We start from the raw sequence: 23,233 nt of genomic DNA, 5'->3' as shown, positions 1-23,233 counted from the left end.
GAAAGTCCATCTGTAGCAAGGTTAAACATCATCACAAAATAATCTGATCACATATTGTGGGATCTTCAGATATTGCAATAGCTTTCCCAAAGGGTTAACATTGATTTTTTTTTCAAAGTCTACCTTCAAATTGCACAACTTTACATGGATTTTACATGGTTATTCTTCTGTTTTATTTAGTTGAATGCTGACTTTTTACATTCCATCTAGCACTCTATTCCTACACCCTAGCATTGTTAGTGTAATTTGTGAATGATACCAGTAGATGGAGATGAAGGATCCTGATAATTAAAGAGGTGGTAAATTTGATACTGGAGATTTGGCCCATTTTATTTGCTGCTGGACACTTGCTCTTCTATGCTATAGATTGTATGATTTTTTTTCAAGTTAACATGATTATAAAATGGAACGTGTAGGTGGGTAATCTTACAAGATTTGAATATTCAGATTGGTGGCCTCAAAAAGTTTAAATCCGTATTTAAGTTTTTGAGGTCTTAGCTAATGGAAAACTTTTGAGAGTCACCTGATATCTTGTTATGAGATCGTGTAGCATTTTCTCTGTCATGACAGATTTAGGCTCTGGCATTTTATTTGCTCTTTACAATGTTGTAAATGAGAATATAAAAATGCTTAATGTATTTGTATATAGTTTTCCCCTTTATCCTTATCATGTGATAAAGCACATTCACCCCCATTTCTTATGATTATTTCCTGAAATGTAGTTAGTGATATGTGAGCACAGATGCTGCAGGAGCTGTGCATATGTAGTACCATACCTATAACAGACAAAAATAGCTGTCTGCAGGCTTCAAAGTGGAAGAACTCTGTAAACTAACAGATCACAACCAAAGTGATTACACAGATTTATATCACTGGGAAGTTTCTTAATACTGCATGTTTTGAGACTTTATTGTAAAGATTTGCTGGAGATTTTCCTTAAAAACAGATGTACAATAGATTATGCTAAAAGTGGAGCTAAGTAGTGGGGTTAAAGCATTCTGAAAATTCACCTCAGAATATATGGATTTAAATATTGCATGTCAAATGTGACCCAAGTTCAGTGGTTTCAACCTAGTCCCTACTAGGCCTTGCCAAACCATTATATTTTGAAATGATAGAAGACGGTAATACTGTAATACAGTATTGGAGCTGTTTGAGGGTCAAGTATATGGTGCACTGACAGAGGGTATGTCTACACTACGGGATTAATCCGAATTTAGATAATTCGGATTTGAGAAACAGGTTGTATAAAGTCGAAATGAATGCGGCCACACTAGCACATTAATTCGGTGGTGTGCGTCCAAGTACTGGGGCTAGCGTCGATTTCTGCACCGTTGCACTGTGGGTAGCAATTCCATAGCAATCCCATAGTTCCCGCAGTCTCCCGCGCCCATTGGGATTGTGGGTTAAGATCCCAGTGCCTGATGGGACAAAAAACATCGTCGCAGGTGGTTCTGGGTACAGCCTCACTTCCTCCCTCCCTCCCTCCCTCCCTGCATGAAAGCAACGGACGGCAGACAACCATTTTCGCGCCTTTTTTCCTGGGTGGGTGAACACTGCAGACTCCATACCACGGCAAGCATGGAGCCCGCTGAGGTCAAGACAGCACTCATGAATATTGTAAACACCTCGCGCGTTCTCGTGGAGTTTATGCTGAGCCAGGACCAGAAAAACGAGGAGAGGAGGCAGCGGCAGCGCAGCGACAAGCATGATGAGGACATGGACACGGACACGGATACAGAATTCAGTGAAACCACAGGCCCCGGTGCTTTGGAGATCATGTTGTTAATGGGGCAGATTCTAAACATGGAACGCCGATTCTGGGCAAGGGAAACAAGCACAGACTGGTGGGACCGCATAGTGTTGCAGGTCTGGGACGATTCCCAGTGGCTGCGGAACTTTCGCATGCGTAAGGGCACTTTCATGGAACTTTGTGACTTGCTGTCCCCTGCCTTGAAACGCCAGAATACCAAGATGAGAGCAGCCCTCACAGTTGAGAAGCGCGTGGCGATAGCCCTGTGGAAGCTTGCAACGCCAGACAGCTACCGGTCAGTCGGGAATCAATTTGGAGTGGGAAAATCTACTGTGGGGGCTGCTGTGATGCAAGTAGCCAAAGCAATCACTCAGGTGCTGCTACGAAAGTTTGTGACTCTGGGAAATGTGCAGGCTATAGTGGATGGTTTTGCTGCAATGGGATTCCCTAACTGTGGTGGGGCGATAGACGGAACCCATATCCCTATCTTGGCACCGGAGCACCAAGCCACCGAGTACATAAACCGCAAGGGGTACTTTTCAATGGTGCTGCAAGCACTTGTGGATCACAAGGGACGTTTCACCAACATCAATGCAGGCTGGGCGGGAAGGGTTCATGACGCTCGCGTCTTCAGGAACACAACTCTGTTTAAAGGGCTGCAGCAAGGGACTTACTTTCCGGACCAGAAAATAACCGTTGGGGATGTTGAAATGCCCATAGTTATTCTTGGGGACCCAGCCTACCCCTTAATGCCATGGCTCATGAAGCCATACACAGGCAGCCTGGACAGGAGTCAGGAGCTGTTTAACTACAGGCTAAGCAAGTGCAGAATGGTGGTAGAATGTGCATTTGGCCGTTTAAAAGGCCGCTGGAGATCATTATTGACTCGCTCTGACCTCAGCCAAAGAAATCTCCCCATTGTTATTTCTGCTTGCTGTGTGCTCCACAATCTCTGTGAAAGTAAGGGGGAGACCTTTATGGCAGGGTGGGAGGCTGAGGCAAATCGCCTGGCTGCTGATTACGCGCAGCCAGACACCAGGGCGATTAGAAGAGCACACCATGAAGCGGTGTGCATCAGAGAAGCTTTAAAAAGCAGTTATATGGCTGGCCAGGCTACAGTGTGAAATATCTGTTTGTTTCTCCTTCATGAAAACCCGCCCCCTTTATTGACTGATTTTCTGTAAGGAACCCACCCTGCCCCTTCCCCCAGCTTTGTTTCAAACCAAATAAAGTCACTATCATTTAAAAATCATTTATTCTTTATTAATAGATTAGAAAAAGAGGGAGGGAACCCGGGTGGTATTTGGGAGGAGGATTACTGGGAAGGAAAAAGCCACAAAGAAAAGGTTAAAAAAATGACAGCCTTTTGCTTGGGCTGTCTACTGGGGTGGAATGGGAAGGTGTACGGAGCCTCCCCCCCCCGCGTTCTTACACGTCTGGGTGAGGAGGATACGGAACATGGGGAGGGGGGAGGGTGGAACAGGGGCTGAAGCGGCAGTCTGTTTTCCAGCAGCCGTTCCTGAACCTCCACCAGACGCTGGAGCAGCCCCAGCGTTGCTTCCTTCATCCTCTGGTCTTCCTGACGCCACCTCTCATCTCGAGCGTCTCTCCTCTCCTCACGTTGGTCTCTCCTCTCCTCACGTTGGTCCCTCATGTCCTCACGTTGGTCCCTCCTCTCCTCACGTTCACTGACTTCTTTCCTATACTTTGAAACTGTTTCCTTCCACTCATTCAGATGAGCTCTGTCACTTCTGCTGGATTCCATAATTTCCGAAAACATCTCTTCTCGCGTCTTCTTCTTACGACGCCTTATCTGTGATAACCTTCGGGATGGAGGAGGGAGGCTTGAGGAATTTGCAGCTGCTGTAGGGAGGGGAAAAAAGAGAGAATTGTTTTAAAAGCTACATTTTGCAGAACAATGCTTATACTCTTTCACGGTGACCAACACTGTTCACATTACATAGCACATGTGATTTCTGTGCAAGGTCGCATTTTGCCTCTTAATGCTGAGTGCCTGTGGCTTTGCTGCTAGAGATCACAGGTCTGGGCAACAGAATTCTGCTTGCATGCGGCCATGGTAAGCCATTCTCTTACAGCTTCTGCGCCCTACTTTCCCACATACCAAGCATAGCTTGTAGAGTGCTGCAGAAGCCTGGCCAATCTCAGCCAGTTGGGGGGGGGGGGGGGGGCAGTGTGGTGGGGCTTGTCTGGGCCCCTTCAGGCAAGTAGAGTGCTGCGGTTTTTCTGTTAACATTCAGCAGCACCAGAAAACAAACTAACCACGGTACCCCTCCCCCCCACCGCGTGGCTGGTATCAGGGAAGATCCCTACAGGCACCAAACTAACCCCCCCCCACACCGCCGCCCCCCCCCCCCTCGCCATGAATTCTCTGGGATGATCACGGTACCCCTCCCCTCACCGCGTGGCTGGTATCAGGGAAGATCCCTACAGGCACCAAACTAACCCCCCCCCCGCCGCCGCCCCCCCCCCCCCTCGCCATGAATTCTCTGGGATGATCACAGTACCCCTCCCCCCACCGCGTGGCTGGTAACAGGGAAGATCCCTGCTAGCCAAACGCGAAAAACTCAGGGCCAATTTCCCATCTGCGCTTGGCTAACTGCAGGGAAGGATTTATTTTCCGCCACAGGCAAACAGCCCAGTAGGAACGGCCACCTCTGTCCCCTTAATTAAGTTCCCGTATTTCAACCAGGTTACCAGGAGTGATATCACTCTCCTGAGGATTACACAACAAGATAAAGAACGGATGTTGCTTGAATGCCAGCAAACACCGGGACCATACGCTGCCAGGCTTTGTCAGGCAATGATACCAGATTACTTGCTGCAAGCATGGCGTGGTCAAGTGTCCTACCATGGAGGAGGGAATAAAGATGCACTGCCCAGAAACCTTCTGGCAAGGCTTTCGGAGTACCTCCAGGAGAGCTTCATTGAGATGTCCCTGGAGGATTTCTGCTCCATCCCCAGACACGTTAACAGACTTTTCCAGTAGCTACAGACTTTTCCAGTAGCTGAACTGACCGCGAATGCAAAGTCAGGCAAAGTAATCATTAAAAACCGTTTGCTTTTAAAACAAGTTTTATATTTTAAAAGGTAAACTCACCTGAGGTGCCTTCCATGGGGTCAGAGTCTTGGGTACTGGCTTGGGAGGCTTGGGAGGGTACTTCAGTCGGGGTGATAAAAAGATCCTGGCTGTTGGGGAGAATGGAGTGCTGTGTGCTCTCTGCAAGCTCATCCTCCTCCTCCTCCTCCTCTACCCCATCGGCAGAATCCTCAGGCGTCGAGACTATCCCCGACCCAGAATCCACGAACACAGGTGGGTTAGTGGTGGCAGCCCCCCCTAGAATTGCATGCAGCTCGGCGTAGAAGCGGCATGTCCGCGGCTCTGACCCAGAGCGACCGTTTGCCTCCTTTGTTTTCTGATAGGCTTGTCTGAGCTCCTTGACTTTCACGCGGCACTGATCTGAGTCCCTATTGTGGCCTCTCTCCATCATGCCCTTGGAGATTTTTTCAAAAATTTTTGCATTTCGTCTTTTAGAACGAAGTTCTGCAAGCACTGAATCCTCTCCCCATACAGCGATCAGATCCAGTACCTCCCTCACGGTCCATGCTGGTGCTCTTTTTCGATTATCAGCCTGCATGGTTACCTGTGCTGATGAGGTATCTGTGGTCACCTGTGCTCTCCACGCTGTGCAAACAGGAAATGAAATTCAAATGTTCGCGGGGCTTTTCCTGTCTACCTGGCCAGTGCATCCGAGTTCAGATTGCTGTCCAGAGCGGTCACAATGATGCACTGTGGGATAGCTCCCGGAGGCCAATACCATCGAATTGCGGCCACACTAACCCTAATTCGAATTGTTAAAATCGATTTTGGCACTACTCCGCTCGTTGGGGTGGAGTACAGAAATCGATTTAAAGGGCCCTTTACATCGAATTAACTAGCGTCGTTGTGTGGACGGTTACAGGGTTAATTCGAATTAAAGCTGATAAATCCGAATTAAAGTCGTAGTGTAGACCAGGCCAGAGAAGCGAGTGGAAGTTTACATTACTGGCTAGCCAGTTAGATCAACCTGTCACTTGTATTTAACCTTTAGAACTAAAAAGATGAAATGCAATAAAAGACAGTGTCATTTTCCATGCAGTACTCTGGTATATTCTCTTTCCTAGACTACCTAATAATGTCACACCAGTAACTGTTGGTAATAAGTCACTTTACTCTAGGAATAGACATGAATGTTCACCTCTCCTGGATTAATTAACATTTAGATATTTTAAATTCCTATTTTTTTGTTAACAGATACCATCTATTTAACTAGAAATATTTAATCTTCTCCTGGACCTGAAACATTCCAGAGAATGAATATATAAGAATTCAATGCTGTTCCTGAATATGGGCCACAAACTGGGCATATACGTGAATAAGAATGACCCAGATAGTGTTATTGTGCATGGAACTGGTAATGGTAAGAGCATGAATGACCTGGTGCCTGAGATTGGGGTCTGGATGAGGGCTAGCTGGGTGAGCCCAATCCAGATAAGAGGGAGATAATGTAAGAAGGCAAGGGATGCAACAGGAAGAGTTGTCAAAGATTTTATTAGAACCTTCCAATTCTGAATAGAGGGATTGTTTCTATTTGCAAATCAAGGACCCAGACCTTGGCTATCGCCAAGAGAGACACATTGCAATTCAGGAGGCAAGGGGATAGAAGGCTGCTGTAATTTACAATGGTTTCCAATGGTCCCCAAAAGGCTGTTTCGGTAGCTATGTTTGCTGGGGCGTAGAAAGCCCCAGCCATGCTTCCTTCCACCTGGCGGCCTCACCCCTATGCTGGCTGCAAGAAAAGCTGGCGTGGGACTCGGAGCATTATGTTGGGTAACTCTTTTGTGTCTGGCTATGCTGGCTTTAAAGCAGCTACAAAGAAACTGAGGATTGAAGAAGAAATCTGCAGCTTGGGTATTTTGTTAAATCCCAGGGTTGTCTCTGGATGACTCAATAGTGGCAATGGCCAAACCCCCACTTTTCCATCTGTGCGTGGCAAGGAATGTTTGACTTTTCCTACCATAAGTGGCTATGCACTCTTCTGGGGATTACACAGTATAACCATTCAGAAACTGAGGTTAGTCCAGAATACATTGCCTGTCATAGCTTTAAACTATCAGTGCTTTTCTGATCTCCAGGGCTGTCTGGGGCCAATTCATTTCACCCTGATGTAATTCAGAGCATCTTACAGTTACTCCCAGCTGCAATTATTCCTCCAAGGGGCCTTTCTATGGCATGAACTGCCTAAATGTATTACACTTTGGCCATGATGCTTTCCACTGCCAACACATACCTCATGCCCTGGGAGCGGAGGCCATTGCTGGTCATGCTGGCTGTGTGACAGCCAGAGATTTTCCCATGACAAGGGAATCACCAGTTGTCTTGTTAGGGCAACTTTAAAGTTTCTTTGTGCCATTTTAATCTGGCAAATGAACTGGAGGGGCCCAATGATTAGCAGTATTGATTCAGAACCCTTCGAAGTCCAAGACAGGGAGAGCATGGACCTGTGACTGACATGGATCTACAACATAATAATCTAGGAATACTAATCTGTAATATTTTTATGAATACTGTATGTGACCTGGTCAATGAAATAGTCACTGTGGGTATGTCTACCCTGCAAGTGGTGTAATTGCAGCACAGGTAGGCGTACCCACACTAGCTTTAATCTACCTCACAGGGGTAACAGTAGCGTAGATGTGGCAGCATGGGCTAAGAACCGGAGTATAAGCCTGCTGGGGAGCCTGGGTATATGCTGCCATATCTACACTGAAGTTTTGTTGGGAAAACTAGCAGGAAAGCAACACAATAGCTCTAGATAAGCAGCCTCCCAAAAACTTGGGGGAGAAGGGGCAATTACAAGACAATGGCAGGGTTATTAGTGGTGAAGATGCTACTTTCAGGTTCCAGACATAATTATGTTGCTGTTTGCCAAGTCTGGGAACCTAAAGATCAAAGGGACACTAAATGGTTAAAAAGATTGGGTATATGGTTACTGTCAGTGAGCGGTTCCTGGAGAGAACAATCTGAAAGGGATGCAGAAGTCGGTCCTGCCAGAATGTCTGAAGTAGGTGGGCCCATCCCAAACTTCCAGGTAAGCTAGACATGCATCTAGTCTGTTCACTGTTTGAGACCTTTCTCTTTGAAATGGTTTGGTTTTAAATAAACAATACTTTGATTTAAGAAGACAGGCTGGTCAGTAGGTACCACTTTCACAGCTCCCCGAGGGAATAGAGCTGCAGGTACTAACTAAACTGAGTTATCTACAGTGAGTACCAGGGGACTACAGGCCAAGGCCTAGTCCTTCCTGGGCTGACATAACAATGTACCCAGGGAACACAGGTTGCTGGACTCAAAAGAGTATTGCTTTTTTTAGAAAACAAATTGGCCTTCTTAAGGAACAGTGAATATTAATTTATATGAGGGAATTAATTTAACTATTCTCCTCCTCAGGCTAAATAATAATTAAAACCTCAGATACTGAATGGTGAATATCTGAAGTCTAATTTGAAATGCTAGCCATATTTACTGAATGTATCAACACTTTTAGTTCTTCCTTTTATATAAAATTTCAATATTTTAAATACTCTACACAGAGAACAAGTTTAGGATTTGATTAATCATTTCTTTTTAAGGGCTTGATCCAGCTCTCACTGAAGTCAATGGGAGTCTTTCTACTTTCAATGGGAGATGTCAGGCCCTTTAAAAGGTCCCCAAAAGTCAAGGAACCATAGGAAAGACTCCCATTGACTTCAAGAGGCATTAGATCGGACCCTAAGTGTGGTAGTTTCCTTCTCCTGCTGTAGTTGCCCCTTCATTAATTTAGTATTATATTTACTTTTGCCTCTTTATATCTTCTATGCTCATGGTTCAGGTAAAATACTTAAGATTTAACAAAATGTTTGCAATAAATGATAAGAGAAACTCATCGAAACTATTGTCATATACTGTATAGAAAGACAGGAATTCTACTGGTCAGTTTTTCTGACAGCATCCATTTACTATAATGTGTATATTTATATTCCAGGACAAAAGGTGGGCAAAGAGAGTTTTATACTATCTATTTAGGGTCAAAAAATTGATATTTGTACCTTACAAGGGGAGCAGCATTAGAAGTTAGTCATTTCCAACCAATATGTCAAGGGAATCCATCATTGCATTAGGTAGTATAAAGTGCAATAGCCGTAGGTGTATATTTCATAATGCCCTCAGGGCAAAAAGCAATCAAGATAGGAGCTGGTGAAAAATGTTCATCTAAAATAGATTTCCCTTCAATTAAAACCTGTCAAATATGATTTTCTTTAAACACTTTTAATGGGAAAAAAAATCAAGCATCTGCACTTAAGATATTTGTATCCATGTAAGTGAAATAGATTAATATTTTTAGCATAGGGAATGTTTACTGAGAAATCCACAAATGAGAGTGTGTAGTTATTATTTGCACTTAGTTATTAGTGCCTTAAGCCCCAAAGGTGCTTTCTCTTCTGCTGAGAGCTACTGCAGGGGTAAGTGTTGCTATGAGATTAGTACCTGGTGGTTTTACCATCTCTCAAAGTGGTGAACATCTTTGGGAAAACAAATGTAATTAGTTCAGTATATGCTTTTTTAATCACAAAAGCTCTTACCAATCACCAAATAAATGAAGATGCAGTATTTCTATAGGCTCCAATCTCAACCTATAGGTTATCGGATAAATATTAAATTTAGCCTTGTGTCCCATAGAGTTGAAACTTTTCACATTGGCTAAAATAACTTAACTGAGTAAAAGAGTGTAGAAATATACTTGTATGTACAGTGCCAGTACCATAAAAGCAGTAAAAATCTGAAGAATTTAATAATGTAGTTGATCATGTTTGCTATTGACACTTTCTTAATACAATGAATAAAGGATCTCTAATGATTAATAAAATACAATGATATTTGACATTCTTAATGAATATTCTGAAACTTGAGAATACTTACTATTTATAAGAGAAATTCCCCTGGAATAAATAAACTGTCTGAATAAACTCCCTGGCCAAAGGCTAAAGTGTTTATTATAAGCAGACCTGGTAGCTACTCCTAGGTTAAGGTTGCCTAACGTTATAAGTGGACCAGTGTTTACTAGCCCAGGATATTAGGTTAAGCACTACAACTTGGATCCACCTGGGTGCAGCAATGCAGTGGATCCAGCTGCAGGATCTAGCCCATGGTTAATACTGAGCTAAGAGGAAGCATCTTCTGTTGTATGTTGATGCTGGAATAAGTGGAATTTAAAATATTTAAATTTTATATAAAAGAAGGAAGAAGTACAAAAACAAAAATGGGCTCTCTAACAGCTTTGTACTTATTCTTATTTTACTTTCATGTGACTTTTGGAATTGAAGTTTCCCCTAAAGGAAGAAAAAAAATGAGATATAGTTGCTGGCAGAAAGCTTAAAGAATTCTGATTAGAAGAGATGATCAGAGGAGAGGGATTATAGTAGCTAATCAGAGAAGAGAAATTTGCATATTTTCAGTGCTGTTATTAAAAATAAAAAATAACTGAATTGAGAGTATATAAATCTCTGCATTCTGATTGGCTAATAATACCTGTCAGACAGGATGTAGGGATTCACATACTGTATGGTTATTGAGAGAGAGCTGTGCAATGATTATGCAAATTGGACACCCAGAATTGATTAATGCAAAGTTGGGGTGGAGATGGGGAATACACAGTTATGGTTCAATAACTACACAGCATTCCTACACTCTAAGACAATAGAAAACCTCCAGATGAGAATTATTAATAGAATCTACTGTATCTCAGCTCAGTGTAATGGAGACAGAAGTAGCAACTCCATAGTTAAGGTTGTGTTGAGATTCGCATGTAAAAAGCTGGACTAAATCCTTATGTTTCACACTTTAATGACTAAATTTAGTCTCTAAAATTTGAAACAATTGGGAGGACAAATGAATTTTCTGTGCAATGTTTTACTAAAATATTTAGTAACTTTTGCAGAGTAAACATTTAAAAATGCTTCCTTCCTAAAAAACTGCAGTGTTCTCTTCACATTTCATTTGGTTCCTCTCTAGGCTAAACAATAATATTCCCCCTAACTCCAAATTTAATACATGTGCCCTCCATTAATATCTGACAGAGACCACTTCTGAAAATTTAAAAATAAAGTTATTTTCCTTATTCAGATTAACATAATTGAAGAACTTTTCACCTCTGGGTTCAAATCTTGTATAGATCCCAAGTGAAAATATGCTTGAAGATCTCAGGCCTAAATATATTTTTGCTCTAGTTACAAAACCACTGCCCAAGTTAACATTATTGACATTGTCTGTTTTAAACAGGCCAAGGAATGGAGTAAAAGGTTTGGTGTGCATCAGGATTGAGTTGCATTGACAGAACGATGTAGAGAAATTTGTATAGTTTCTATTGAGGTACATGTATACTGCAATCATCTCCATGGTACCTGCATTATGCTTAGCTGCATAATATGTTATTAGTCTTTCCCTTTCACTAAATGTAAACCATTAGGAGGAGGAAAGTGACAATAGTCCAGCATATGCACAATTCATAATAATCATTGTTAAAGAAGAGTAATTACTACATGCAGTGTAGCCACTTTCCAAAGTTAGATGTGTTTTTAAAATGTTTTAAAAATTAAAAGTGAATAGACAATAAGAATAAAGATATTTCTTAATTTAGTTTTTTGTTAAATCAACCAATTTTTTTAGTTAACTATAACTGTAGCATACAAAGAAGAACTGACATATGCAGTAGTTGCTAGTGTTACAGTATACTGACAACAGTATTTAGTTTTGATCTGTCATCTGTAATAGCTAAACAATTAAACATTATAGTGTAATCACTGCAGTTACCATAGTAGATTTTAGTAAACAGTACACAATACATTATCTGATTATAGATTAATTATTACTTGACTAGATCTAGGACAGTATATTTACCTAATGTAAATATATTTTACCTACTCTAGTGGTGACAAGGATTTGGAACTTGTGAAAGGTCACAATACCACAATCTATTATTTCAGTGATATCTTCTGCCTATAATAATTCAGAGTAATACTCCATTGTACATACATGTGTGTATGTGTATATATAATATGATTGCATTAATTCATACAAAGGCAGTACAGCAAATGCCAAATATACACAATTTTGTTCTATAAGAAAGTGCTTTTGCACATAGTAAACTAGTCTTGGATTCCATTTTCTCTCTTACAGTGCAGTACTTTAATAAATGTCTAATATTTCAGGACTCTTGAAATATGCTGATAATTCAGTCTAATGTATACCTCTTTTACTTTTAAAAACTAGATTGTATGTTTGATAATGTACTAAACTAATACAGATTACACTGTAAGGATGATCCTACAATTTCTGCTTAAGGGTCCAGTCACCTTACCTTTGATAGGATTATGTGTCTGAGTACCCATCAGGCCTTTAATTTGCACAAGTTCTCAAACACTGCACCCACAAGTATTGCATTTGCTAAGCAAAGGCAAGTATTGCAAGGTGTTCAGCACCGGAAGTTGGCTCACACCGAACTGGTGGCAAGATCTGACCCTAGGACAGGTGGGGCCTGATCTGACACTCTTGAGAGTTTTGCCAGTGACTTGAATGGGGCAGAATCAAGCTCATAATATCAATTTCGTATGCATTTCAGGTATTAACTTCATACAGCTGTGAGGGGGGAAGCCTCTTCCCGATGAGTGTGAGGCAGTAGCGGGGGGGAGGGAGGGCTCCTTCCCCAGGAGTGTGTGTGGGGGGGAGGCAGTAGCTATGCGGGGAGTTCCCCCGGCTCCACAGTCGTGTGGGGGGTGTCTGTGGCTCTGAGGGAGTCTCTCCTTCCTCCCCACCCCGCCGCGAGGCGCTGTCCGCCCCCTCCGGGGCGGGGGGGAGAGGAGCGGCTCCGCGCTCTGTTGCGGCTGTCCCCGCGCGGCCCCTGTACCCTGTGCAGTTCCCAGGCAGGTGGCCGGGCGAAAAGTTTCTGAAGTGTGCGGCGCGGAGCCGGACGGCGGGGCCCGAGGGCAGGCGAACGGGCTGGCCTGTATCAGCACAAAGTGCTCTCGCTCCCATTTTGCTACTTTGGGTGTACTGAGCATGCTCACTCGAACTGAGCATGCCCAGTAACCTTCGTTGTAGCCCCTGCCCTCTCTCTGCCCTTACTTCTACTTATGATTTGCTGCCTCCTCTTTGGGGGGGTTTAAAAGGATTAAGGGGGGCAAATCGCAGCGGGGGGCTGTAAGGGTCTGAGCAGGGGGCAGAATTTTACTGGCCTGGGGGGTCCAAGCTACTGTAGCTAGCGTCAGAAGAGGGGCTGAAGGGCAAAAATTGGTGGTGGGGGGTGAGAGCCGGGGTTAAGCCGGGGGGGGGGGGGGGGAGACACTGCCAGACCCCGTGCGGGTACAAAACCCCCGTTTAGGGAGGGGGAGGGGGGGAACAGTGACCCCGTGGGATGAGCCACCCACTGTGCTCGCTAATCTAGGGGTGTGTGTGGGGGGGGGCAGAGGCTGTTTTTGTTGTTCTCACAGGGACGCTGCATGTCAGCCTTGGAGCAGGGGGCGGGTTCCTGGGGCTGGGGTCTTAAAGGCACAGGCCTCCAATTCCTAGCCTGTCCAAGCTTAATCAACGCAGCTCCTCTCTATCCTATACAAGTGTTGCAGGGCCAGGGCCGCCCAGACGGGGGGGCCAAGTGGGGCAATTTTCCGCAGGGGCCCCCACGAATATGTCGGAGGCTGCCCCCGCCTCCGTCTTCCCCCAGTGTCTCAGCGTGCCGCGTCCGGGAGCGGCCCTGGCGCACTGCAGCGCGGTGGCTCCAACGCTGTCCGGGGCCGCTCCTGGTCGCAGCACACTGAGGCTCCAGGAGAGGGGGTAAGCGCCATGGTAAGGGGTGGGGCACCCCCCCCGACCCCATCCTAACCATCACCATCACCCAGCAACAGCCCATTATGTAATTGCAAATGTATACATACCATTAAAGCATTTAATGTTTTAAAATAATGTATTTAGTGTATTTTCAAATTATTACAAATTATTTTTTGAATGTATGTCACTGGTTATTTTTTAGATTTCAAAATACATGTTACTATAGTATTGCAACTTTTTTATGGAAGGGGCCCCCAAAATTGCTTTGCCCCAGGCCCCCTGAATCCTCTGGGCAGCCCTGTACACGGCTACGTTACTGATCCAGCCAGGAGACTGAATGCGGTGAAATATTGAACAGACACTCCCTCCCTCCAACTCTGCCTCTCACATTTTGAATATGTAAAAGTGTCTTCTATCAGTTTCTATGCCTATATGAAATCACTGCAGTTCATTTCTCTTATATAACGTGCTGAGTTGCTAACTCCCTCCCAGAGCCCACATGTCTGCACCCCCTCCTGTACCCCAATCCCATGCCCCAGGTCAGAGCCTGCACCCCTCACTCAAACTACCCATAGCCTGCAACCCTCCTGCACCCCAACTCCATCCCAGAGCCTGCACCCCAAAAAGGGCTGGATTAACTTTTTGTGGGCCTGGTGCTAAACATATTTGTGGTCCCCCAGGGGGGAAATGGGGACATGGGGCATGGGGGGCAGAGTCCTCAGAGCGACGGGCTGGCCGGGGGCAATGGGAGATGGGTCATGGCACGGCAGGAACAACCCTGCTCCACCCAGCCCAGTACAATGGCACTGTTTACAAACCGGGAGCTGCCAGACGCACACAGGCCAGCCCGGCCCTGTGCTCCCATCATGCTTCTTCCCCTTTGGGGCGGGCCCATGACCCCAAGGGTGATACCAGAGTGGCCCCTTTGGTCGATCTGCTTCCTCCTGGCTAATGTGACAAATTGATCTATTGTACGATTGAGGCGCGCTGTTTCACGTATTTGTGTGTGAGTCCGTGAAAAGGGAGGTAAGCTTTGGGGGTACGGAGCATGCCCCTGAGCCCAAGGTGGGACCAGAGTGGCCCCTTTCATCGATCTGCTTCCTCCTGGCTAGCATGCCCCTGAGCCCAAGGTCATAGCAGAGTGGCCCCTTTCATTTTTTCCACTGGCTTCCGCCTTCCTTATTTCCAATGACTTGTCTGCTCATGCACCTGTCACTGGTCCATGGGGTTGCGAATCAGGAGGGATGGGGTTTGTGGTCAAAAACACTCACGGTCTGCTTCCTCCTGGCTAATGTGCCAAATTGATCTATTGGTCAATTGAGGCGCACTGTTTCACGTTTTTGTGTGTGAATACGTGAAAAGACCCCCACAAACCCCCATGCCCAGTGCTCTCCCACAGACCACTCCGAACCCCCCCAGATCCTCTCACTGCCCAGTGCCCGCTAGCTGTAGACCCCCCACAGCCCTCCCACAACTGCACAGTGCCCTGCCCCCCCCACCCAGAGCCCCCCCACAGATTCCCTCACTGCCCAGTGCCCCCCACCGCCCCACTGCCACAACTGCACAGTGCCCCACCCAGACCCCTGCACACTTCCCAGTGCCCCAACACACACAGATCTCCCCACCCCCCACTGCACAGCACCCCCCCAGACCCACTAGAGACCTACTCTCCCACACCCTAACCCCCAGCCACAATACCCGGCCCTGATGGGAGGTGACTGTGTCTGCCAGGCTGAGCCGGCAGCGCAGCCAGAGCTTGTCCTGGGGCAGGATAACTCCGGCCCTTGGGGGTGCAATCAGCCAGGCTGGAGCAGGAGCAGGGCCTACCCGGGCCAGGCTCCCTCAGGACCCACATGCCTGGCAGGACCCAGCTGAGCCTCCCACACTGTCCCCCTCCCCCAGCCGTCCTCTGGGACTGGCTGAGACTGGCCCAGCCTCTGCACCAATCCCAGGTGGCTCTTTCCTTGGGGAGGCAGGTGGAGCCCCACAGGTCCCAGGCAGTGGAGACAGCTCAGAGCTGGAGCAGTACTGGGGAGTGGGGCATATCCCTGGGACATGACTCCTGAGATCCCACCCACAGCCATTGGCCCCGTGGCCAGCAGCCCTGCCGAGCCCACATGGTGGCCCCCAGCTGCTGGGTGATAAGCCCCCTACAGCAGCAGCATAGTCAGGTTCTAACATCAGGGATTTCTTGTATTATGTATAGTGAGTGTATTATATAAAAAACAGGTAGTAGGGTTTACAATGTTCTAACAAGAGATTATGCTATTATCATTATCAAATCAACTTGCACACCACTATTTTGAATTAGTGATAATTCACAGAGAGAGAAAGAAGAAAGCTGAATTTAGAGAATAATTATTAAACAGATTCTTGGTTATTCACTCCAGTCCATAGCACACAGCACCATAAACCCAGTAGAATCTGGCCAAGAGAATATTCACCTCAAATTGTCATCTGCTACACTCCCCACCCCCCCGGCCCATTCCCAGTCACCACTATTCAGCAGGTCCGCCCAGAGGGGGGGGCAAGTGGGGCAATTTGCCCCAGGCCCGGAGTATGTCGGAGACTCCCCACACTTCCGTCTTCCCCCATCCCATCCCCCGGCGTCCTGGATGTGGCACGCTGAGGCTCCGGTAGAGGGGGTAAGCGGCATGGTAAGGGAGGGGCCGGACAACCCCCTGACCCCATCCTCCCACAGCCATGACCCCCAGCTCCAAGCCCAGCCCCTCTGAGCCGGACACCCCCCTGACCCCATCTCCCCACATCCCTGAGCCCAGCCCCTGTGAGCCGGGCGCCCCCCAACCCAGAGCCCAGCTCCCCCCGGAGCCCTGGGCAAGCAGCACCACCCCCAGGCAGCGACAGCCCATTTGCACCAACCATCACCATCACCCAGCGAGAGCCCATTATGTAACTGCAAATGTCTACATCCCATTAAAGCATTTAATGTTTTCAAATGTTGGATTTAGTGTATTTTCAGATTATTACAAATTAATTTTTGAATGTATTTCACTGGTTATTTTTTACATTTCCAAATACATGTTACTAGAGTATTGCAACTTTTTTTTATGGAAGGGGCCCCAAAAATTGCTTTGTATATGATGCAAATTGGAAGAGTAAAGTCAAAAAAATCCCTTTTCACGGATTCACACAAAAAAAAGTGAAACAGCATGCCTCAATCATGCAATAGATCAATTTGGCACATTAGCCAGGAGGAAGCAGAGTGTGAGTGTTTTCGACCACAACCCCATCCCTCCCGTTTTGCAACCATCCCCCAGAGGAAGCAGACTGGGAGTGTTTTCCACCACAACCCCATCCCTCCCGTTTTGCAACCATCCCCCAGAGGAAGCAGACCGGGAGTGTTTCCCACCACAACGCCATCCCTCCCGTTTTGCAACCATCCCCCAGAGGAAGCAGACCGGGAGTGTTTTCCACCACAACCCCATCCCTCCCGTTTTGCAACCATCCCCCCAGAGGAAGCAGACTGGGAGTGTTTTCCACCACAACCCCATCCCTCCCGTTTTGCAACCATCCCCCAGAGGAAGCAGACCGGGAGTGTTTTCCACCACAACCCCATCCCTCCCGTTTTGCAACCATCCCCCCAGAGGAAGCAGACCGGGAGTGTTTTCCACCACAACCCCATCCCTCCCGTTTTGCAACCATCCCCCCAGAGGAAGCAGACCAGGAGTGTTTTCAACCACAAACCCCATCCCTCCCGTTTTGCAACCATCCCCCCAGAGGAAGCAGACCAGGAGTGTTTTCAACCACAAACCCCATCCCTCCCGTTTTGCAACCATCCCTGGACCAGTGACAGGTGCATGAGCAGCCCAGTCATTGGAACTAAGCATGGAGAAGCCAGTGGAAAAAATGAAAAGGGGCCACTGTGGTCTCACCTTGGGCTCAGGGGCATGCTCCGTTCCCCCAAACCTTACCTCCCTTTTCACGGATTCACACACAAAAAAGTGAAACAGCATGCCTCAATCATGCAATAGATCAATTTGGCACATTAGCCAGGAGGAAGCAGAGTGTGAGTGTTTTCGACCACAACCCCATCCCTCCCGTTTTGCAACCATCCCCCCAGAGGAAGCAGACCGGGAGTGTTTTCCACCACAACGCCATCCCTCCCGTTTTGCAACCATCCCCCCAGAGGAAGCAGACCGGGAGTGTTTTCCACCACAACCCCATCCCTCCCGTTTTGCAACCATCCTCCCAGAGGAAGCAGACTGGGAGTGTTTTCCACCACAACCCCATCCCTCCCGTTTTGCAACCATCCCCCCAGAGGAAGCAAACTGGGAGTGTTTTCCACCACAACCCCATCCCTCCCGTTTTGCAACCATCCCCCCAGAGGAAGCAGACCGGGAGTGTTTTCCACCACAACCCCATCCCTCCCGTTTTGCAACCATCCCCCCAGAGGAAGCAGGCCGGGAGTGTTTTCCACCACAACCCCATCCCTCCCGTTTTGCAACCATCCCCCCAGAGGAAGCAGACCGGGAGTGTTTTCCACCACAACCCCATCCCTCCCGTTTTGCAACCATCCCCCCAGAGGAAGCAGACCGGGAGTGTTTTCCACCACAACCCCATCCCTCCCGTTTTGCAACCATCCCCCCAGAGGAAGCAGACCGGGAGTGTTTTCCACCACAAACCCCATCCCTCCCGTTTTGCAACCATCCCTGGACCAGTGACAGGTGCATGAGCAGCCCAGTCATTGGAACTAAGCACGGAGAAGCCAGTGGAAAAAATGAAAAGGGGCCACTGTGGTCTCACCTTGGGCTCAGGGGCATGCGCCGTTCCCCCAAACCTTACCTCCCTTTTCACGGATTCACACACAAAAAAGTGAAACAGCATGCCTCAATCATGCAATAGATCAATTTGGCACATTAGCCAGGAGGAAGCAGAGTGTGAGTGTTTTCGACCACAACCCCATCCCTCCCGTTTTGCAACCATCCCCCAGAGGAAGCAGACTGGGAGTGTTTTCCACCACAACCCCATCCCTCCTGTTTTGCAACCATCCCCCAGAGGAAGCAGACCGGGAGTGTTTTCCACCACAACCCCATCCCTCCCGTTTTGCAACCATCCCCCAGCGGAAGCAGACCGGGAGTGTTTTCCACCACAACCCCATCCCTCCCGTTTTGCAACCATCCCCCCAGAGGAAGCAGACCGGGAGTGTTTTCCACCACAACCCCATCCCTCCCGTTTTGCAACCATCCCCCCAGAGGAAGCAGACCAGGAGTGTTTTCAACCACAAACCCCATCCCTCCCGTTTTGCAACCATCCCCCCAGAGGAAGCAGACCAGGAGTGTTTTCAACCACAAACCCCATCCCTCCCGTTTTGCAACCATCCCTGGACCAGTGACAGGTGCATGAGCAGCCCAGTCATTGGAACTAAGCATGGAGAAGCCAGTGGAAAAAATGAAAAGGGGCCACTGTGGTCTCACCTTGGGCTCAGGGGCATGCTCCGTTCCCCCAAACCTTACCTCCCTTTTCACGGATTCACACACAAAAAAGTGAAACAGCATGCCTCAATCATGCAATAGATCAATTTGGCACATTAGCCAGGAGGAAGCAGAGTGTGAGTGTTTTCGACCACAACCCCATCCCTCCCGTTTTGCAACCATCCCCCCAGAGGAAGCAGACCGGGAGTGTTTTCCACCACAACGCCATCCCTCCCGTTTTGCAACCATCCCCCCAGAGGAAGCAGACCGGGAGTGTTTTCCACCACAACCCCATCCCTCCCGTTTTGCAACCATCCTCCCAGAGGAAGCAGACTGGGAGTGTTTTCCACCACAACCCCATCCCTCCCGTTTTGCAACCATCCCCCAGAGGAAGCAAACTGGGAGTGTTTTCCACCACAACCCCATCCCTCCCGTTTTGCAACCATCCCCCCAGAGGAAGCAGACCGGGAGTGTTTTCCACCACAACCCCATCCCTCCCGTTTTGCAACCATCCCCCCAGAGGAAGCAGGCCGGGAGTGTTTTCCACCACAACCCCATCCCTCCCGTTTTGCAACCATCCCCCCAGAGGAAGCAGACCGGGAGTGTTTTCCACCACAACCCCATCCCTCCCGTTTTGCAACCATCCCCCCAGAGGAAGCAGACCGGGAGTGTTTTCCACCACAACCCCATCCCTCCCGTTTTGCAACCATCCCCCCAGAGGAAGCAGACCGGGAGTGTTTTCCACCACAAACCCCATCCCTCCCGTTTTGCAACCATCCCTGGACCAGTGACAGGTGCATGAGCAGCCCAGTCATTGGAACTAAGCACGGAGAAGCCAGTGGAAAAAATGAAAAGGGGCCACTGTGGTCTCACCTTGGGCTCAGGGGCATGCGCCGTTCCCCCAAACCTTACCTCCCTTTTCACGGATTCACACACAAAAAAGTGAAACAGCATGCCTCAATCATGCAATAGATCAATTTGGCACATTAGCCAGGAGGAAGCAGAGTGTGAGTGTTTTCGACCACAACCCCATCCCTCCCGTTTTGCAACCATCCCCCAGAGGAAGCAGACTGGGAGTGTTTTCCACCACAACCCCATCCCTCCTGTTTTGCAACCATCCCCCAGAGGAAGCAGACCGGGAGTGTTTTCCACCACAACCCCATCCCTCCCGTTTTGCAACCATCCCCCAGCGGAAGCAGACCGGGAGTGTTTTCCACCACAACCCCATCCCTCCCGTTTTGCAACCATCCCCCAGAGGAAGCAGACTGGGAGTGTTTTCCATCACAACCCCATCCCTCCCGTTTTGCAACCATCCCCCAGAGGAAGCAGACTGGGAGTGTTTTCCACCACAACCCCATCCCTCCCGTTTTGCAACCATCCCCCCAGAGGAAGCAGACCGGGAGTGTTTTCCACCACAACCCCATCCCTCCCGTTTTGCAACCATCCCCCAGAGGAAGCAGACCGGGAGTGTTTTCAACCACAAACCCCATCCCTCCCGTTTTGCAACCATCCCTGGACCAGTGACAGGTGCATGAGCAGCCCAGTTATTGGAACTAAGCAAGGAGAAGCCAGTGGACAAAATGAAAAGGGGCCACTGTGGTCTCAACTTGGGCTCAGGGGCACGCTCCATACCCACAAACCCTACCTCCCCTTTCACGAATGCAATGAAAGCGGCCACTCCGGTCAGGAAGCAGATCGGGATCGTTTTTGACCACATACCCCATCCCCTCCTGATTCGCAACCCCATGGACAGGCGGTAGCAAGTTAACAAACAGTTTACCAAACTGCTACGCTGCGTGGCAGAAACCGCTCCCAGTTGCAAAAGGGTCGGCGGCCAGGGCCGAGTGCCCCGGGGCTGGAGCCGCCAGTGCCGGAGCTCGCAAGTTGTCTGGTTGCTATGGCAACGCGACGGCTGCGGAGGCGGGCCCAGCCCCCTGCGGCGCCCCGGTCCCTGCCCGGGCGGCACCCGCCTGCCAGCGTGGGGGCAGCTGCACCGCCTCGCGCCGTGCCCTGAGCCCGACGGTGCAGGGGCGGCATCGGGCGGCCCCCGGCCCCGGCAGGTAAGCGCAGCTCAGGCTCGCGCCTTTTCCTGCCCGCCCACCCGCCACCCCAGCAGCTGGCTGAGGGGTTCCCGCCCCGCCCGCGCCGTGTGGGCTAGAAAGCGGGGTACGGGCCCTGCTCTGGGATCGCCTCCTCCGCCCCTGGGGCTCTGCTCCGTCCCGCGGCTGGGCACGTCCGCAAGGCATGTGGCCGAGACCCGCTCCCGGGGTTGGGTGGTCCAGCCGGGCACGGGTGCGGCGTCTCCTCCTCTGGGGAGTCCCGCAGCGTCCCTGGCAATGCACAGCCCGGGGCGCGGTCTGCCCCCATCGGCAGGGGGAGCTGGGATCCGCGAGAGAGGCTTATTCCCTGCTTGTTCCATTAACTTTTGGGGGATGGCTGTTTTCAGTTAAACGGCGCTAGTTGTGGGAAGTGGGACTGCGATTTCATGGCTTGATCGTAATCTGTAAACCTAGAAAGTGAGGTTGGTTTTGGCACGTCCCTCTCTTTAGTGCTATTTTTTTTAAATGGGCATACATCTGTAGTCTTCTTAGTTAAAAGTTAGTCTGCATTAAAAATGCAGATCGGGAGCACCATTGCTTCATTCTGGTTTTTCAGTTGTTGGGAGTGACTGACAGTGTTGTTGCCAGTGCAGTCTTGCATCTGTACAGGTATTGTGAAGGTCAAATCATCATCAGCTTCTGGTTTTATATGGCACTGGAGAGCTCTGAACTCATTTAACTTCAGCCCCTTCTACCAGTAAAATTGGTAAAATCCATTGCACCAATAAAACCAATTTAAGTGATCTGGAAAGCAGACTTCAAAACAGACTTAAAAAGTGCTGAGGATGATACTGCTGTCACTTGGAGGTATTGGGAAATCAGTTGAATTGTATAAAGACTGTTACTCAGTATCTGTTTTGAAATAAGGTTAACATTTAAAAAAATTCATTAAAACAATGTACTCAGCTGAGAGATGTGCAATATTTTAATTAAGCTAGAGGTCGACTTCAAAACAGTTGTGCAGACTGCATAAGTCGTCTTCAGAGAAACGAGGCAAGTATATGATATGTTAAAGGGACACTTAAAGTTTTGTGCAAAATGGCCCTGCCTTAAAAGAACTTAATGGAGCAAGTCATCTATTTTCTAAATACCTAATTTAAAATATACCATTCTTTTATCATGGAACTAAAAACAAAGACAATCCCCCTCAAATCTAATTGACTGCGAAGCCATAAAGTTTTGTGCTCTTCTGCAACCTCACTTAACCGTCAAAGACAGCAGAGCTATGTTGAGCTCCCAGATGTTGTGAAAACTCCTTCACTAGCAAGACACAGTGCAGAGAGTTATAAGGAGGATTGCGGTAAGAGACAAAAATCTAAACTTGCAAATTTTTGCTGATGTAAAGCATTATAGGAACTTTTAAAAATACTCTTAACAAAAATAATTCCTTTGAATTTTTCATGGTGAGTCTCCTCCCGCTCTCCCTCCACATCAAAGAAACACTATTTCTGTTGTCACCCTAGTAGCAGCAGAGAGGCTAAGGATTGAGTTAGCATGGAGACTTTTTAGACACGGTCTAGGCCAAGGCTAGGACACATTGATAAATTGATCTGGTAAACTATTGCTGCCATTGCTTTATCTGTTTTGTGAGGGATGTCATTTTCCAGAACTCAATCTAGTATCTTAGGCAAACACTAAATTCAGTTAAATATACTAAACACATTTATTGCTGATTTAAAACAGACATTTGAAATATTTACTAAAGCCGTAAAAATTCAGCTAAGGCTACAATGGGAGTGGAGGCTTGCATGTGTGTGTTTTATGCCACCAAGACTGTAGCAGGATCCTCAAAATTGAAATAATTTTTCTAAAATTCATCATTCAAAAAACACAGAGGTTAGTGAATTTTATGTGGTAGTTATTATGTAAATAAAAATAGCTATTAATTTCTGATCCTTACAAAATAAGAATTAGTTGGAAAAGGACAAATTCAATAGAGGTTAGAAAATGTCCTGGTTGCCAAGATGATGGGCAGTTCAAAAGCAATTAAATGCAGTTGGTATAGTTAGCAGGTGTTTGTAAAATTAAAGTT

General features: G+C 47.7%; 2 protein-coding genes across 8 annotated transcripts in view; one reads left to right on the top strand and one right to left on the bottom strand.

Annotated features, from left to right (window-relative positions):
• Positions 1-2,987: 2,987 nt before the first annotated feature.
• Positions 2,988-5,789, bottom strand: LOC135983013 (SRRM2 protein homolog rsr-2-like). The gene is made up of 2 exons (XM_065592169.1): positions 4,872-5,789; positions 2,988-3,616 (listed from the first exon to the last, which is right to left on the bottom strand). The coding sequence occupies exons 1-2, from the start codon at positions 5,407-5,409 to the stop codon at positions 3,069-3,071; spliced, it is 1,086 nt and encodes a 361-aa protein (XP_065448241.1). The 5' UTR covers positions 5,410-5,789; the 3' UTR covers positions 2,988-3,068.
• Positions 5,790-21,023: 15,234 nt separating this feature from the next.
• The window catches only part of STK33 (serine/threonine kinase 33), a 101,768-nt gene continuing 99,558 nt past the window's right edge, over positions 21,024-23,233 (top strand). For 4 of the 7 annotated variants that reach the window (XM_065592166.1, XM_065592160.1, XM_065592167.1 and 1 more), the window contains exon 1: positions 21,024-21,162. The gene's annotated coding sequence lies outside the window, so the exon portion shown is untranslated. The remainder of the gene's footprint in view (positions 21,163-23,233) is intronic. The other 3 variants (XM_065592168.1, XM_065592165.1, XM_065592159.1) reach the window with 1 other exon arrangement.

This window comes from Chrysemys picta, chromosome 4 (assembly GCF_011386835.1).
Source record: "Chrysemys picta bellii isolate R12L10 chromosome 4, ASM1138683v2, whole genome shotgun sequence".
Classification (NCBI taxonomy): Eukaryota; Metazoa; Chordata; order Testudines; family Emydidae; genus Chrysemys; species Chrysemys picta.
This window is presented reverse-complemented; position numbering and strand designations above follow the sequence as displayed.